The 17,076-nt window shown below is 37.7% G+C and overlaps 3 protein-coding genes across 3 annotated transcripts; 1 reads left to right on the top strand and 2 right to left on the bottom strand.

Annotated features, from left to right (window-relative positions):
• Positions 1–251: 251 nt before the first annotated feature.
• LOC149025627 (protein DETOXIFICATION 18-like) lies at positions 252–4,292 on the top strand. Its single transcript, XM_089145829.1, has 7 exons — positions 252–636; positions 1,788–2,332; positions 2,877–2,963; positions 3,078–3,134; positions 3,251–3,489; positions 3,587–3,705; positions 3,793–4,292. Exons 1-7 carry the CDS (start codon positions 364–366, stop codon positions 3,922–3,924), a joined length of 1,452 nt encoding a protein of 483 aa, XP_089001955.1. The 5' UTR covers positions 252–363; the 3' UTR covers positions 3,925–4,292.
• A 261-nt stretch (positions 4,293–4,553) lies between these two features.
• LOC149025626 (protein DETOXIFICATION 19-like) lies at positions 4,554–8,340 on the bottom strand. Its single transcript, XM_089145828.1, has 7 exons — positions 7,866–8,340; positions 6,582–7,126; positions 6,297–6,383; positions 6,139–6,195; positions 5,774–6,012; positions 5,575–5,693; positions 4,554–5,485 (listed from the first exon to the last, which is right to left on the bottom strand). The coding sequence occupies exons 1-7, from the start codon at positions 8,148–8,150 to the stop codon at positions 5,354–5,356; spliced, it is 1,464 nt and encodes a 487-aa protein (XP_089001954.1). The 5' UTR covers positions 8,151–8,340; the 3' UTR covers positions 4,554–5,353.
• Positions 8,341–12,075: 3,735 nt separating this feature from the next.
• Positions 12,076–16,375, bottom strand: LOC149025625 (protein DETOXIFICATION 19-like). The gene is made up of 7 exons (XM_089145827.1): positions 16,035–16,375; positions 14,018–14,562; positions 13,787–13,873; positions 13,620–13,676; positions 13,281–13,519; positions 13,071–13,189; positions 12,076–12,989 (listed from the first exon to the last, which is right to left on the bottom strand). The coding sequence occupies exons 1-7, from the start codon at positions 16,287–16,289 to the stop codon at positions 12,858–12,860; spliced, it is 1,434 nt and encodes a 477-aa protein (XP_089001953.1). The 5' UTR covers positions 16,290–16,375; the 3' UTR covers positions 12,076–12,857.
• Between the last annotated feature and the right edge of the window lie 701 nt (positions 16,376–17,076).

Below are 17,076 nucleotides of genomic sequence, written 5' to 3'. Positions count from 1 at the left end.
TTATTGTTTTTGTTATCTTTCTCTCATTTGTGGAAATCCGTATTCTTCTTACCAAAAACAGACGTTTGCGGAAAATCGACTGTGCAATATCAATATGGTACACTTTTTTCACATGCGATTAATAGCTATCAACCAAATCTCTCATCCCTTTTCATAGGTGGGCTCCTCCTCTTTTCTCTTTCTGCTCCAACAACATCTCTCCTGCTATACCCAGTAGTTTATAATGGGATATTCGTCTTCGATTCTTCTTCATTCACATGTTTCTAGTCTCAGTTTTCTGCCCACCTCTTTCATTCTTGTGCGAGTGTGTTTCTTACACACACAGAGAGAGAGAGAAGGATAAGAAGATTCTATAACCTGATAATGGCATCGATTAAAGCACCACTATTGGAGAATGGGGTTGGCGGTGAAGGCGGTGGAGGAGAAGAGAGAACAGAGAAAGGATGGGGGAAGTTGGTGGATTTGGAGGAGGCTAAGAAGCAAGTTACCTTCTCCGTCCCAATGATTCTCACCAACGTTGCATACTATTTCATCCCTTTGATGTCTGTCATGTTTGCCGGCCATGTTGGTGAGCTTGAGCTCGCTGCTTCCACCCTTGCTAACTCCTGGGCTACTGTCACTGGTTTTGCTCTCATGGTATGTTAGTTTACGTAGCTTTTTAACTTCTCCTTCTCTTAATGGTTGTTCTACTGATGCAACTGTCTTAGATCTACTGGTGCTGCAAATGACATTTTTTTGACCTAGTTAATGGCGACAGATGAGTCCAATCAAGGGAGTTTAGAGTTTTTTTAATTAGTTCCGATGTCAACTAAACTCAAAAGATTTAGCTCAGCAAATTATTGTTTAACATTTGGAAAGCTATAAACATGTCCCAATTGTGGTCCAACTTTTCTGAGCTTCTTCTTCGATTGCTATTGAAAATACCTGGGAGACCATTATTTTTTGTTGATGAGAAATAAAATTCTAAAAGAATTAAAGAAATCCATTGTGTGCCCAGGTACCATTAGAAATAGGCATTTTCTCATGCTTCATGGTATGTTAGTTTATTTAGCTTTATAACCTCTCCTTCCCTTAATGGTTTTTCTACTGATGTAGTTGTCTTAGTTGTCTTAGATCTACTGGTACTGCAAATGATATATATTTTTTTTAACCTAGTTAATGGCGACAGATGAGTCCAATCAAGGGAGTTTAGACTTTAGAGTTTGTTAATTAGTTTGGAATCTTTCGATGTGGGAGTAAACTCAAAAGATTTAGCTCAGCAAGTTACTGTTTGACATTTAGAAAGCTATAAACATGTCCCAAGTGTGGACCAACTTTTCTGAGCTTCTTCTTTGATTGCTATTGAAAATTCCTGAGAAACCCTTATTTTTTTATTTTTTTTTAGTGGATTAGAAATAAAATCCTAAACAATTAAAGAAATACATTTTGTGCCCAGGTACCTTTAGGAACAGGCATATTTCTTATGCTTCGGATATTCCTCTTGCTTTACCTAGAAAGAAGAATATTCCTGTCCTTCCCCTTTTTGTTTTGGTGTTTCTTCTTTGATCTTTGTTTCTTCCCTCCCTTGTTGTTTTCTGGATATTTAGGTTTATGGGCTTTTGAGTTGTAATTGTGTTTCTCTGTATGATATTATCCATGACCCCCAAAAAATAATGATGGTTACTGAAAAAATGAAATAAATAAATAAAAATTGCTAGAATGTGAGAGAAGCTTCCCTTGCAAATTCTCAATTTTGCGTTTTACCAGTGAAGTTTACATGATTAATTCTCATATGTTGCTTGTTTCAGACTGGTCTAAGTGGGGCACTAGAGACATTCTGTGGACAAAGTTATGGTGCAAAGTTGTACAGAATGATGGGAATTTATCTACAGTCTTCAATCATAATAACATTCTTCTTCTCTGTGATAGTATCTGTTTTATGGTTCTACTCTGAACCCATACTGATACTATTACATCAAGACCCTCAAGTATCAAAAATGACAGCCATATACATGAAGCTTTTGATCCCAGGGCTGTTTGCTTATGGCTTCCTACAGTGCATCCTAAGGTTTCTGCAGACACAGACTATCATAGTACCACTGGTTGTGTGCTCAGTGGTTCCATTAGTCATCCATGTTGGCATTGCTTACACTCTAGTTTTCCTCACACCTCTGGGATTCAGGGGAGCACCATTGGCAGCTTCCATGTCACTGTGGATGTCATTTGTAATGTTGGCTCTCTATGTGAACTATGCCAGTAAATTCAAGCATACATGGGAAGGGTTGTCGATGGAATCCCTCCGCCATGTACTTCCAAACTTGAAGTTGGCAATTTCTTCTGCTGTTATGGTCTGGTGAGTGACACATTCAAACTAGCCTTTACATTAAGGTGTCTAAAAAACTATTTCAATTTCCCTGACTTGGTATGATTCCTGTTTCAATTTATGACCTATTGGTTAATCTGATGGGCAAAATAATGATTTCATGATAAAAATAAAACTTCTCCTCTCACCATGATACCACCATCATCCTTCCAGCTTAGCCCCATTTTCCACCACCAAAGAGACTTAGATCATTTGTAGTCAGAAACTGAACTGCCAAATGGATTTCTTACTCTTAAAATATTTTGGGTTGATGCAATGAAAAGAATTTCAGTTTCTTGACCAGAAAATTTATATGTTGACCATATCATGGAAACAATCCAAAATTGAAATAGATCCCGAGTAATACCCTTAAAGAATTGATACACCGGACTTCCAACGTATCATACTGAATCCAGATTTCACTTCTACAGTGGAGGTTTTACCTAGTATTCCATTTCTGTGTTAGCTGATATATATTGGAACTAATCAAGATTATGTATCATTTCCACATGTTTTCTTATCTGTGTCGTTTCAGCTTGGAGGAATGGGCTTTTGAAATATTGGTGTTGATAGCAGGATTGTTTCCTAATTCAGAAAGGAGCACATCACTGGTAGCAATGTGGTATGTATAGTTCCTTCACTCCATTTATACATTCCCTATGCCTTTATACAATTCAGCTTCAGTTCTTTTTAGCATTGAGCCTGACGGATTTCTCTATATCGTTGTCTTAATTAGTGTGAATACGCAAGCTGTCACATACATGTTTACTTATGGTTTCAGTGCTGCAGTTAGGTAAGTTTAAAGAATTACAGTAGTGAGTTTTGAATTTCAATGACTTATGTTTCTCCCATGTAGCCTGTGGTCCTTGTAAGAAAATGAAATGATGGGAAGTTACTCTACTGCAACAGCACACGAGTGTCAAATGAATTGGGAGCTGGTAATGTAGATAAAGCAAAGAATGCTATCGTGGTGACCCTCAAGCTTTCTATCTTTCTAGGTCTTACAGTTATTCTAGCCCTAGCATTTGGTCACAATATCTGGGCAGGTTTCTTCACCAATAGTCCTATCATAAGGAGAGAATTTGCTTCCATGACTCCATTGCTTGGAATCTCCATATTAGTTGACTCAGCTCAGGGCATATTATCAGGTGAATGATCCTCGTCCATTGCTTGAACAACCTTAGATGGTTATCCAATTATTATACATATATACATATATAAGGGAGCAACCTAAAAATTATGCAGGGGTGTCAAGAGGATGTGGGTGGCAGCACTTGGCAGCATGGACTAACTTGGCAACTTTCTATGGTATTGGCACACCATTAGCTGTTCTCCTGGGTTTCAAGTTGAGATTATATGTCAAGGTAGTGAGTAATAATCAAATTTTACATGTGAAAACAAAAATAGCAGCAGAGATCTAACATGTTTACTTTGATTCCAAATGAATACAGGGGTTGTGGATTGGTTTGATCTGTGGCCTCTCCTGTGAAGCATTCAGCCTACTGCTTATTACAGTACGCACGAAATGGGAGAATATTAATCTCTCAGTGGAGAAGGAAAAAGATCAACCATTGCTGGTCTAACTGATTATGCCTGATATAACTATATCGATGATAATAGAATAATGGCTTAAACAATATGCAAGCTTTTATAGAGAAGCTAGAGAGTGAGAAGTGGTAGCTTTTGGCAACTGATTTGATGGGTTTTCTCATGACAAATGATTACTCAAGGAATTAAGGATTGAGTAGACAAAGGTTCAGGAGCTACCTAGATTATCTATGCTACCGAACTACTGCTTATGCATTAAGAAGGTATGCTGCAGGTTCCACATGCGCTTCATGGTACATAGATTACAGCAATTGAGTTAGTACTCTGTATATCATATTAACCTATGTCTCTCTGCAGAGCCCAGACAATCCAGAGAGAGAATTGGGTATTTTCAAAGTTTTGGCCTTTGGAGTCAAAAAACAATAATGGTCTTTTTGCTGGTGATCTCCAAACCCCCCCCCCCCCCTCTTAAAAGAGGTAATTCCAATTTTGATCCTACATGGATCGTTAGCACCAGAATAAAATATGAAGAAAAGGTCTCAAGGACCCGAAAAGATGCTATTACTGTGGGTGATAACATCAAACCACAAATCACATCCTTCTAATCAAGATTTTTTTGGGGGTAAATTCTAGTCAAGAATTTACATCTTAGCTCCTTGAATAATTTTCTTATCTTGAGCAAGAAGATGAAGTAAATTTCATTATTTTCTATGCAGTTAGATTCGCAATTGTTGAGATACTCCTACTCTTAACTTTAGAGTTGGCCTACATTTTAAACAAAACCAGAGTTGGTTAAATTTAAGTTCACTGAAGGCAAAATTTCCATATAATGCTAGTTCTGCGCTTGGATTGGTTCTACCCACCACTATGGGTTTGTGTTTTCCATCAGCTGCAACCATCATAGACTAGAGTTTCAGGAGAAACCTTAGTCCTTCATCTGACATAAGGGAGACAGAAGGCTTTAACCTTTGATGGTAATTCTCTACAGGGAAAGAAAGTGTATTGATGTGGAATTAAATCTTCATGGAGAGGGAAGGTGACTTGTAGAGTGTAACTGATTGCACACAGATCCAGATTTAATGGTATTTTGATAAGTTCATTTTAAATATTACAAACTTATCAGGGAATAGTACCTGGAGACATGTTGGGGGTGGCTCTTGGAGGGTTTGCGCCTGTGAACTAAAGGAAACAAAGACTCTCCCACTTTTTATGTAATTTTGCCCTGAGAAAACCCCATCCTCTGTTATCCTCAGCAGTTGATCTGGGCAGAGGTCACCCTCTCAATTTTAAAGGGTTGACATGCGACCCAACGAATCAGTTTCAAAGGAAGTCATTAATCCCACTCAGGTTTCTGTATCTAATGCATACATTTCTCGTTTGACCCACTAAACCAAGATCTGTATATTACTCTCGAGGCATTAATCTTTCATCACCCATTCTGTAATTTACATCAAACATGATCAATCAAACCAGTACTGGTTGGGCATTGCCATTCTCCACACACAGATTAATCTTTTCCCATTTTGTACGTACTGTAACAATGAGTAAGCTGCTTGCTTGGCAGAAGAGGCCACAGATCAGACCTATCCACAATCCCTGTAAGCAGATGAAATCAAAGTATTAACTGGTTATGTCTCTGCTGCCATATGTTTTCACATGTAAAATTGATTCTTGCTCGCTACTACCTTAGCATGTAATCCCGTCTTGAAACCGAGGAGAACCGCTATTGGGGTGCCAACCCCATAGAAAGTTGACAAGTTGACCCATGCTGCCAAGTGCTGCCAGCCACATCCTCTAGACACCCCTGCAAAATTTAAGATTGAACATATCAATAAAATCATATAATCATACAGGATTGTTCAAGCAATGATGTTGATCATTCACCTGAAAAGACACCCTGAGTTGAATCAAGTAATATGGAGATCGCAAGCAATGGGGTCATGGAAGCATAGTCACTCTTTATTATAGAACTATCAGTGAATAAGCTCGCCCAGATACTGTGACCAAATACTAAAGCTATAATAACTGTAATGGCCAGAAAACTAGAAAGTTTAAGGGTCACTGTGAAAGCATTCTTTGCTCGATCTACATTTCCAGCTCCCAACTCATTTGATACTCGTGTGCTGTCATATCAGAAAAAAATTCCTATTATTTCATCATCTGGTAATGACCAAGGATGCATTGGAAGGAGCATATTAGATTTAAAGCCAGAAATCACTTCCACAATTCTAGCTGAGTCTCCTACTTACCTAACAGCAGCACTGAAACCATAAACAAGGTTGAATACGAGAGCTTCTGTACTCACACTAATTAAATAGATAATAGAAAAGAAATTCATCAGTCTTAACCACCCTCAATTATAAATGCCAGAGGAAATATACAAATAGAGTAAAGTCAGAAAATGTACCACATTGCTACAAGTGATGTGTTTCTCTCTGAATTAGGCAACAATCCTGCTATCAACACCAAAATCTCAAAAGCCCAGAATTCCAGGCTGAAAAACAATACACCCTCAATTATACAAAATCAGAGTGGAAGACCACGGTAGGATACAGATTAATCCTGATTAATTCGAATATAAGAAGCTAAGAGACAATTTTGAAAACACTGGGAATCTTGCAATTTATTTGAGGTTTTAGACTTTTGACATATGAAATAAGGGTAAGATGCTGTAAGTTTGGATGTCACTTACCAAACCATAACAGCAGAAGGAATTGCTAACTTCAAGCTTGGAAGTACATAGTGGAATGATTCAATTGAAAGCCCTTTCCATGTATGCTTGAGTTTATTAGCACAGTTCACATAGGTAGCCAACATTAGAAATGATATCCATAGTGATATGGAAGCTGCCAATGGTGATCCAATGAATCCCAGAGGTATGATGAAAACCAATATATAAGTGATGCCGACATGGATAACTAATGGAACCAGTGAGCATACAACTAACGGTATTATGACAGTCTGTGTCTGGAGAAACCTGAGGATGCATTGTATGAAGCCAAAAGCAAACAGCCCTGGGATTAAATGTTTCATGTATATGCCAGCCATTTTTGCTACTTGAGGCTCTTGATGAAGCAAAATCAGTATAGGTTCTGAATAAAACCACAAAACAGATACTGGCACAGAGAAGAAGAAAGCTATTATGACTGAAGATTGTAAATAGATTCCCATCATTCGGTATAGCTGTGCACCATAGCCTTGTCCACAAAGTGTCTCGAGTGACCCACTTAAACCAGTCTGAAACAGACAAAATGTAAGGATAAATCATGTAAGAACTTCCCCTGAAAAAGTAAAAAAGCAGTCACAGATTTCGCAAGGAAACAATTTATCCTAAGCTTTCTCCCCACACTTCACTAATCCGTCCAAAATACAGAAGTTGAAGCTCTCTACAGTTGCTATTAATGCTTATCCACTTGACTGGCATAATTTTGAAGGTTTTCCTCTGTTCCCCAATTCAATCAAATCATGGAGATGGCCCATAAAATAAATTCATGAACGAGTTTTAACTAGTGAGGTGCAGAATAGTCAAAAAGTAGTGATCCGTCCCTATTACTAACCAAATCTTCGGTCAATAAACCACATCGCTCAAGAACATCAGATGAACCTAATGGGATTTGGAAGAGAGTTTTACTAAAGAAATATAAAATGATTGGTGGACTAATGGTGACTAGAACTGGCGTGTGGAGGATATTATTCCTACCCATTGAACTTCAACAAAAATGAGCCTTGTTTGTGGGTCACATGAAGAGAGCGTTAGTGTTCAACAACTAGTATCCATATTTATAGCAAATATTAGCCTCATTCATACTTGTACAAGTCGAGTGGTTGCTATTGATCAGAGGTTCTCACCCTTGGTCTCCAGTAAGAACAGAAGGCCTACAGTTGGAGAGAGAGAGAGAGAGAGAGAGAGAGAACAGACACTAGTGAAAGAGGGTGGGGGAAGGGGGTGTTTATAGCCTGAGTATGGAATACTGACCATAAGGGCGAAACCAATGACCACAGCCCAGGAGTTCGCGAGGGTGGAAGCTGCGAGCTCAAGATTGCCAAGGTGTCCAGCGAACATGACAGAGATCAGGGGAATGCAATAGTAAGAAACGTTTGTGAGGATCATTGGGATGGCAAAGGCAATCTGCATCTTCGCCTCCTCCACGTCCAACACCCTTTCCCATCCTTGCCTCTGTATCCCCTCTTCTCCACCATTCTCCAATAACGGTGTTCTATCCGAAGCCATTATCAGATTATTTACAGGTCCCCTCTCCATAGACCCAGATTTTTATACGAATGAAAAAGCTATGTGAAAAATGTGAGAAGGGTAATCTGAGAATACCCAGTATGAGGTTGAGGATAGAAGATTCTCAGCGACAAATTTTTACTCTGGTCCATTAGGTATCAAACGAAAAAGGATATGTACAAACGAGACTCAGTTAAAGCAGATTTTTAATCTGGTGCTGAATGAACACATGGATTAAAGTCGTTAGGTATGATCTGATCAAGTGTCTCTCAACTCTTCCAGCAACAAAAGAAACAAAATGTCTCTTCTACTCGTGAAGTTGTCCTTTGGATCCTATCATAAATAAATAAAATTGTCCTTTCCTCGATCTGTTCGCTGGGTTTGAGGGACTTCGAGTCTCTTTTTCAAATCACGCTTTGAATGAATAATAAATGCAAGCAGTTTTTTCTGATGAAGAACAAATGCCAGCAATTGGCCACCAATCGATGCCTTCAGTGTACGGTTTCCAAACATTGTCAATCGACTAACTCACTATCACCTGCATTGTGTGTTTAACAGAGCCATACTATTTCTTCTTCCAATCCCAATTAACTTAATTTAAAGTTGCGATGCTTAATAGACCGTGTAAAGAAATTGTAATTATCATTTGGGAAGAAATGGGGTAGCATGATTTGGCCGATCAAAACATACTTATATCATGACAAAGTTAGTTTTTTTTTTTTTTTTTTGGTTCAAACAAAGCTAGTTCTTTACCAAAGAAAGAGAAAGATAGTCCATATCGCTATTACTCTATTCATGCAAAAAGATGGGTTGAGAGGCCATGATTCGACTGATCAATAGATATGAACAGCATAAGAAAGCCAGTCCAACCACAATTATTCTGCAATTAAGGCATTTCTCTTTTTTTTTGGTAGAAAAATTGAGGCATATGAAATAGCCTTGATCTTGATCTTTTAAATTGGCCTAAAGTTCTTGAAGGAAAATTTAATTTTTGCCAATTATGATTATCAACTGGTGATTTGAGGTAATCACCTATGGTTATTTCATTTTGCGTGATCCTTCGATACCTTTCACAAACGGTGCTCATGAAATTTATAGTTTGTACTGGAGTTACCTCTTGGGATCATTTAGCAAGAGTATCATTTATACTGATGAGACACTACTAATACAATTGTTTTACATACAAACCCATTGCTAATACACTTGCTGTAATGCATATGCCCAGAATTAAAAGCACTTTCTTTTCAATCCTTCTTCAAGTGATCATTCAGTCCTTGAACATGAGAAAAATTAACCGTAGAATCAGATATGGATACCTATCACATCAGTTGGAGCCTTTAACATGAACTTCTTCTTTTTTGGGTAATAATCTTTGAAGTGAACTACAACAGCCAAGCTTGAAGTGATCTATAATCACTCATTTAGCTAGACCAGCAACGACTGGTCTTTATTATTCTCGACAGAGAGGTTAATCTTTTCCCACTTTGTACGACCTGTAATTACTAGTAGGCTACATGCTTGGCAGCAGAGGCCACAGATCAGACCAATCCATAATCCCTGCACCAATTAATATTAAATCCAACAACCAGTTAGATATCTGCTGCCATGTGTTTTCACATGCAAAATATTGATTGTTGATCAGACTACCTTAGCATATAGTCCCATCTTAAAACCCAGGAAAACTGCCATTGGCATACCAATACCATAGAAAGTTAGACAAATTAATTGGTCCATGCTGCCAACTGCTGCCACCCACAACCTCTCGACACACCTATCAAATTTAACACACTACATTTATGCATCATCGGCCTAACGAAATTTCAGTCGAGATTTCAATCACTGCTAGTCTCTGTTGTCTAAGCTGAGCTTTCAACATTTATTTCAAATTAAATCATTATGTGCTCCAAAGACCAAGATGATGGTATCCTGTTGTAGAAATCTATCGTGTCAATCTCAAAGGATTGGTATAGGTGATAAAGATCAATGCATGAGGTTACAAGTCTCAACTTTGAATCTCTTTAGGATTAAAGTTGTTTTGTCTAATACTTGTGGATTTATCAATGTCCAAATGATTCTCTGTTTCAAAAACCCAAAAAAATAAGAAAAAGAAAATCAAAAGTTCTAGGAGTTATTAGTGAAAAAAGCCACCAATTATGACATTCAATTTTTTTTTTTTTTTTTTTGGTTCCAAACATGCAATATTGATTTACAATAATGAATTTATTCTTTTCGGTAGAAAATGATATTTGTTGACCCAAATGGCATGAATGAGTATTACAAGACTTCATTTACCAAATATCACAAGACTTCCATAGAAATCTAGAATATATGTAATGATGTAGAGAAGGTAGGTTCATCAAGTATAAGCTTTAGAATATTATTTTTAATAAAGGTGTAATGAGAAGCATCTTGTTGCTTATGTAATGGATATGCTAATATGAAATGTTTATTAATTTTATAGAAGGATTGTTGTATGGGACAATACATAGGAGGATTTGATCGTGATTGACCATGAGACTGTAATGGTGATTGACACTTTCATATAATAATTTTGTAAAACAATGACTACACAAGTTATTCAGTTAAAAAAATTGAAGTTTAACCTAGGCACACTTGTTTGATTGGCAAGACCAATACATCTTAGTGAAGAGGTCAAGTTACACACGGATAGTTTTTGACCCTTAAATACATCTTAATCGTTGTTGAAGCTGAACCTTTGACCTCAGTTTCATTCTGAATTCTTATGGTTCGTCTGCAATTCTAGAACTTTATTTCTATGGGACTCCCCTGCCGAAACCATGTGAGAATCTAGTAGGTGATCATTTCATTACCTACCTGTTGAAATCGATCAACAACAACATTGATTACTATACATGCGATCGAGATGTTTTACAATATGGTGCTTCTTGATGCCGAGATGGCGGGTATTTGGGCGCAGCTACCTTTGATTCACAATAATCAAAGATGGAATACACTACCAATGATCTAGTCAAAGATAATCTGCAAACACCCCTAGTAAGAAAATCAATAAAACCATTGTCAATCCTAGAAAAATGAGCAAAAGAAATCCTACTAAATAAAGAACAAAGTTTCAAAATATCTATACTAAACAACACATTCAGTCTAAAGATTTAAATAATGGTTTGAGTGTAAAAGAATTTAAATTAGGGTAGATTAGTCATTATACCATAGGGAGGCAATATGGACATTTCACTCCTAACTTAACAAAAGCTTAGATGAGAAGTGATGAGCGTGTAATTCGTAATTTTGAGAGTGCAATATTAATTAAAGGCACTAAAGCGTACAATAGACTTTAAGCCTCACCAAAGCAACCAATGTGTGATTAATTCAAAAAAAAAAAAAAAAAAAACCTCAAAATTGTCCTTTGGAGAAGGATCGGCTCACACCTCGCGGCCAGAATTCCAATGAAGGCATCGAGTTTTGCTATAAATCGAATTTTCAACCATTGATATTCAATGGTCGAGATCGAAATCTCAACTGGAATTTCGAATCCGACAGTCTGAAATTCCACATGACGGTGATTGAAGCAATTTCACGATAGAACTTTAACTTTGCTTCATTCCTACGCATTAAATGCGCAGGAGACAAAATAACTCGAACCGTCGGATCAAAATCTCGATCAAAAATTTTGAATCCAACAATCCAAAATTAGGCATGAGGGTCCTGCGCATTGAAGCAATTCCACTATAAATCACGCTCTGAATGAATAATAAATGCAAGCAGGTTTTCCAATCAAGAACAAATGCCAGCAGTGGCCTACCAATTGAAGTCTCTAGTGTACGGTCACCGAATATTGACAAATGACAACAATGACAATCCACAAAGTCGCCATCACCTGCATAGTGTGTTTAACAGAGCCATGCAATATCTTCTTCCAATCCCAAACAACTAAATTCAAAGTTGGGGACCATATTGGACAAATCATTATCAAACCTTCATTGTGCTACAGCCTACAAGACTACAAGACTACAACATTATCATGGCTTATCAACCTGGGTCAACATACTTTCATTGCTGACCACACTGTAGAATAGATGTATATTGCCCATATTGACATCTGTACTCATTATCACTCTTACTATTTTCATGCAAAAAATGGGCTGATCAATAGATATGAATAGCATAAGAAAGCCAGTCCAACCACAATTATTCTGCAATTAAGGCACACATGAAGTAGCCTTGATCTTCATCTTTTAAAATTGCCCTGAAATTTTTTTGCCAATTATGATTATCAATTTGGTGATTTTGATGTTATCACCTTACAGTTATTTGACTTTGCATGATCTTGGATTCCTTTCAATGGTGTTTATGATCTTTATAGAGTCTATAGTACTGGAGTTGCCTCTTGGGATCATTTAGCAAGAGTATCATTTATACTCACACACTGCTAATACAATTGCTGCATATACAAATCCCCTGCTCATACATTGGCTGTAATACATATGCCCTGAAGTGCTTATAGAACTTGCTGCATACCTTCTCAATGTATCAGCAGTAGATCAGGCAGAGATCATGCAGCCCCCAAACCGCCCTTTCCTTTCAATCCTCCTTCGAGTGATCATTCTGTCCTTGAACTAAAGTTGGAGCCTTAACATGAGAAAACCTGTAGAACTCATTCTCTGCTCTTCTGTATCCCATCGCGCGTATCATCTTTGAAGTGAACTACGACAACCAAGCTTGTATTCTGATAGAAGTGATATATTATCAACCATATAGCTAGACCAGCAACGACTGGACTTTATCATTTTCCACAAAGAGGTTAATCTTTTCCCACTTTGTACGAACTGTAATTACTAGTAGGCTGCATGCTTGGCAGCAGAGGCCACAGATCAGACCAATCCATAATCCCTGCACCAATATTAAATCAAACCGGTTAGATATCTGCTGCTATGTGTTTTCAGATGCAAAATTGATTGTTGCTCAGACTACCTTAGCATATAGTCCCATCTTAAAACCCAGGAAAACTGCTATTGGCGTGCCAATACCATAGAAAGTTGCCAAATTGGTCCATGCTGCCAAGTGCTGCCAGCCACAACCTCTGGACACACCTATCAAATTTAACACAGTATATTTATGCATCAGTCGTATTTTATGACAGGCCATCAAGGATTGTTCAAGTAATGGATGTCCATGATTCACCTGATAAAATGCCCTGAGCTGAATCAAATAGTATGGAGACAGCAAGCAATGGGGTCATTGAAGCAAATTCTCTCTTTATTATAGGACTATCGGTGAAGGAGCCTGCCCAGATATCGTGACCAAATAGTAGGGCTAGAATAACTGTTAAAGCTAGAAAGATAGACAGTTTAAGGGTCACTGCAATTGCGTTCTTTGCTTTATCTGCATTACCAGCTCCCAGTTCATTTGAGACTCGTGTGCTGTGTTGTAGCAGAATAAATTCACATTAATCCATTGTCTGGAAAAAAACATGTGTAAAAATTCAAAAATCACTGCAACAATTCTAGTTTTCTTAATTACCTTACAGCAGCACTGAAACCATAAGTAATCATGTATGTGATAGCTTCTGTGTTCACGCTAATTGAGCAGATGAACAAAAGAAATCCATCAGGTTGAATCCACAAAAGAATCCAGTCCTAGTTATAAAAACCAGAGGAAATACACAAATAGTAAATCCTGAAACATACCACATTGCTATCAGTGATGTGCTTGTTTCTGAATTAGGCATCAATCCTGCTATTAACACCAAAATTTCAAAAGCCCAGTACTCCAAGCTGAAAAAACATCCCAAATTATTGAAATGAATGAATGGAGAACAAGGTAGGAAACAGAGTAGAACCTATCAAATATAATCTATTGAAGCTTTCTAGACATTGAAAATATTAAGGTAAGATGCTATCACATTAGATGTCACTTACCACACCATAACAGCAGAAGGAAGTGCTAACTTCAAGCTTGGAACTACATAGCGGATGGATTCTGTTGAAAAACCTTCCCATGTATGCTTGAATTTATTGGCATAGTTCACATAGACAGCCAACAATATAAATGATATCCATAATGATATGGAAGCTGCCAATGGTGCTCCCCTGAATCCCATAGGTGTGAGGGTAACCAATGCATAAGTGAACCCAACTTGGATGAGCAATGGAACCGCTGAGCACACAACCAGTGGTAATATGACAGTCTGTGTCTGGAGAAACCTCAGGATGCATTGTAGGAAGCCATAAGCAAACAGCCCTGGTATCAAATGCTTCAAGTATAAGGCTGCCATTTTTGATACTTGAGGTTCTTGATGAAGCAAGATCAGTATGGGTTCCGAATAGAACCACAAAATAGACACCATGACAGAGAAGCATAAAGTTATTATGAGTGAAGATTGTAGATAAACTCCCATCATTTTGTATAACTTTGCACCATAACTTTGTCCACAGAGTGTCTCAAGTGCCCCACTTAGACCAGTCTGAAACAGGCAAAATGTAGAGATCATGTAAGAACTTCCTTAAAGGGAACAACAGGAAGCATTCTGACTTTGCAAGGGAATCAGTCAGTGTGGCTAAGCCTCTCCAACATTCAAGGAACATGGATGAATTTGTTTTTTTCTTTTATTTTGTTAGGTGAAAAAACCATCACAATATTGATACAGGTAGACTCTTCTATCAAAAGGTATCATTGTCATGCACTTTATTTTGGTACACATGTAAAATTCCTAAACCCTTGAAAAAATCATTTCTGTGTCATAATAAAAAAAGGATAAAGAAGTAAAGTTACAAGTTACAGATACTTAACACCTCACAAATTATTCTACTTTTATCAACCCTGTTTTATTGTCCTTTTACCTAGACATTATACTAGCAGAACTAAATCTCTTTTCATTTAAAATAGGAAAAAGGAGATGCAAGGTGTCCAACTGGGCATATCATCTCCATTGCCATAAGCAGGATCACCTAAGCAACCAAAAAACGACCCCTGAAGACCCAGGAGAAACAGTACCAAGGCCTAATTCATCCAAAAACGTATAAAAGATGTCTTCCTTTATTTCTTCTTGAATTTGAGAAAGAAAACCCAGTCAATGAGAGACAAATGCTGCCGCTTCCATGAAAAGGAAGTCTACTATCAGATGAGTTTTCAATGATGTCTTTCTCAATTTCTTCACGACAATGTAAAGCGAGTCCAAAAGCGACAAAGGACCATTTGTTTGCCGTCTACTCTGAAAGGAATTTGCTATCAAATTTGCTTCTCTGAAGCAACGATATAAAATAGAAAAATCGCTATCTTTTTGGGTTAGAGAATTTCGTTCATTAGATGTTGTGATGGAAATCTTGAAAGAGTGAATTTTGTCCTTAATTCTTTTACTATATGAGTGAATTTTCGAATTCTCAAGTCCAATCCCGTGGATTAAGATACCTTTCCTTCGCCCAGAAAACAATTTCAGATCCTAAATTTAGAAACCCAATCAACAAGAGTTCAGCGAGACTGCAATAAAAAGTAGTGGAAGAAATAAAAGCTAGCTACGAACAAAACCAAATAAAGAGAATAAGCCCAACATCCAAAGAATATATTACAAATAGAGAAGATAAAAGATGTAGGGCGTCACTATGTCGAGAATAGTCAAAGAACAGTGATCCACACAACCTCACCAGTCACCAACCCTTTAGTCATGAAACAACACCACTAAAAGTAAACCACCGCGCAGGGGAATTATTATTTTTTAAAAGTCGGATCTGGAAGAGATTGAATCAAGGAAAAATGAAACGAGTTATTGAAACTTGTTTGTGGATCAAAATGTTTCATGACTAAAACGAAGTGTTCAACAACCACTAGATAGCCATGTTTATAGCAAACACCACACACAGAGAGAGAGAGAGAGAGAGAGAGAGAGCAGCCATTAATGGAAGAAGAGGGAGGGGCTGAAGCTAAGAGTAGAGTACTGACCATGAGAGCGAAACCGGTGACCATCGCCCATGAGTTAGCAAGTGTGGAAGCTGCGAGCTCAAGGTCTCCGACGTGACCGGCGAACATGACCGAGATCAAGGTGATGCAATAGTAAGAAACGTTTGTAAGGATCATTGGAACAGAGAAGCTAACTTGCAGCTTCGCCTCCTCCACATCAATCACCTTGTTCCATCCTTTCTTCTTTCTCTCCTCTTGACTACCATTCTCCATTAAAGGCGTTTCCATGGAAGCCATTATCAGAAGATTTCCCTTCTTCCTCTCCTCCGATTAATCTCAGAGGTTGTGAGAGTGAAACAGAGGAGTCAGAAAACTGAGACGGAATTCTGAAGAGGACCCCATTATTAATAGACCATAGATGAGAGGCGGGCACGGAGGGAAGGGTTTGGAAATAGCGCACGTGCGTTAAGTCGTTTGGCAAACTGGGAAACCAGATTGGGGCCAATCCCAGACAAGCCACACAGGTGTGGGAAAAGTCATTTAACGCAGGTGGACAGAAATCAGTACGGACCAATATCAGATGATTCAGATCTATTTCTGGCCACCATTTTTTTCGTAAATGTTTTTTTTTTATGTGATTTAACATCACATCAAATGGTTGAAATTTATTCATCAGTCACATCAATCAACTCTTTAATGAAATTTATAAATGAATTTCAACTATATGATTAATGTGATGTTAAGACACATAACATACATCTACAAAAAAATTGATGATTACCTTTTAATAAGGATATCGACCTAATAAATTTCATACAACTATTATCTTAGGATTTGAATCAAATGATATCTTCACAAAAAGGAAAAATAAGTCTTCATTTTTTTTTCTTTTTTTTTTATCTTTTTTAGAGGACTTGAGGTTGATCAGGCTTAGTTGAACCCACAAGGCCACATTTGTAGGGATTACTATTGAATAAAGCCGTCAATGAAAATCTTCTTTGAGGATGTCCGTCATTTCTAGCAGGAGATCATTAAAAAAAACCAGACCTTCTCTTCCATTTAGCCTCTTCTTAGATAGGCAATC

This window comes from Hakea prostrata, chromosome 2 (assembly GCF_041222555.1).
Source record: "Hakea prostrata isolate BN-2017 chromosome 2, UWA_Hpros_2, whole genome shotgun sequence".
Lineage (NCBI taxonomy): Eukaryota > Viridiplantae > Streptophyta > Magnoliopsida > Proteales > Proteaceae > Hakea > Hakea prostrata.
This window is presented reverse-complemented; position numbering and strand designations above follow the sequence as displayed.

Coding starts and splice junctions, on each gene's coding strand:
- LOC149025627 (XM_089145829.1), top strand. CDS start 364: ATGGCATCGATTAAAGCACCACTATTGGAGAATGGGGTTGGCGGTGAA. Junction 2,333..2,876: donor TCTTCTGCTGTTATGGTCTG/GTGAGTGACACA, acceptor GTGTCGTTTCAG/CTTGGAGGAATGGGCTTTTG. Junction 2,964..3,077: donor ACATCACTGGTAGCAATGTG/GTATGTATAGTT, acceptor TGTCTTAATTAG/TGTGAATACGCAAGCTGTCA.
- LOC149025626 (XM_089145828.1), bottom strand. CDS start 8,150: ATGGAGAGGGGACCTGTAAATAATCTGATAATGGCTTCGGATAGAACA. Junction 6,013..6,138: donor GGTTTCAGTGCTGCTGTTAG/GTAAGTAGGAGA, acceptor CTGATATGACAG/CACACGAGTATCAAATGAGT. Junction 5,694..5,773: donor AACTCAGGGTGTCTTTTCAG/GTGAATGATCAA, acceptor TAAATTTTGCAG/GGGTGTCTAGAGGATGTGGC.
- LOC149025625 (XM_089145827.1), bottom strand. CDS start 16,289: ATGGCTTCCATGGAAACGCCTTTAATGGAGAATGGTAGTCAAGAGGAG. Junction 13,677..13,786: donor ACATCACTGATAGCAATGTG/GTATGTTTCAGG, acceptor CTGCTCAATTAG/CGTGAACACAGAAGCTATCA. Junction 13,190..13,280: donor AGCTCAGGGCATTTTATCAG/GTGAATCATGGA, acceptor TAAATTTGATAG/GTGTGTCCAGAGGTTGTGGC.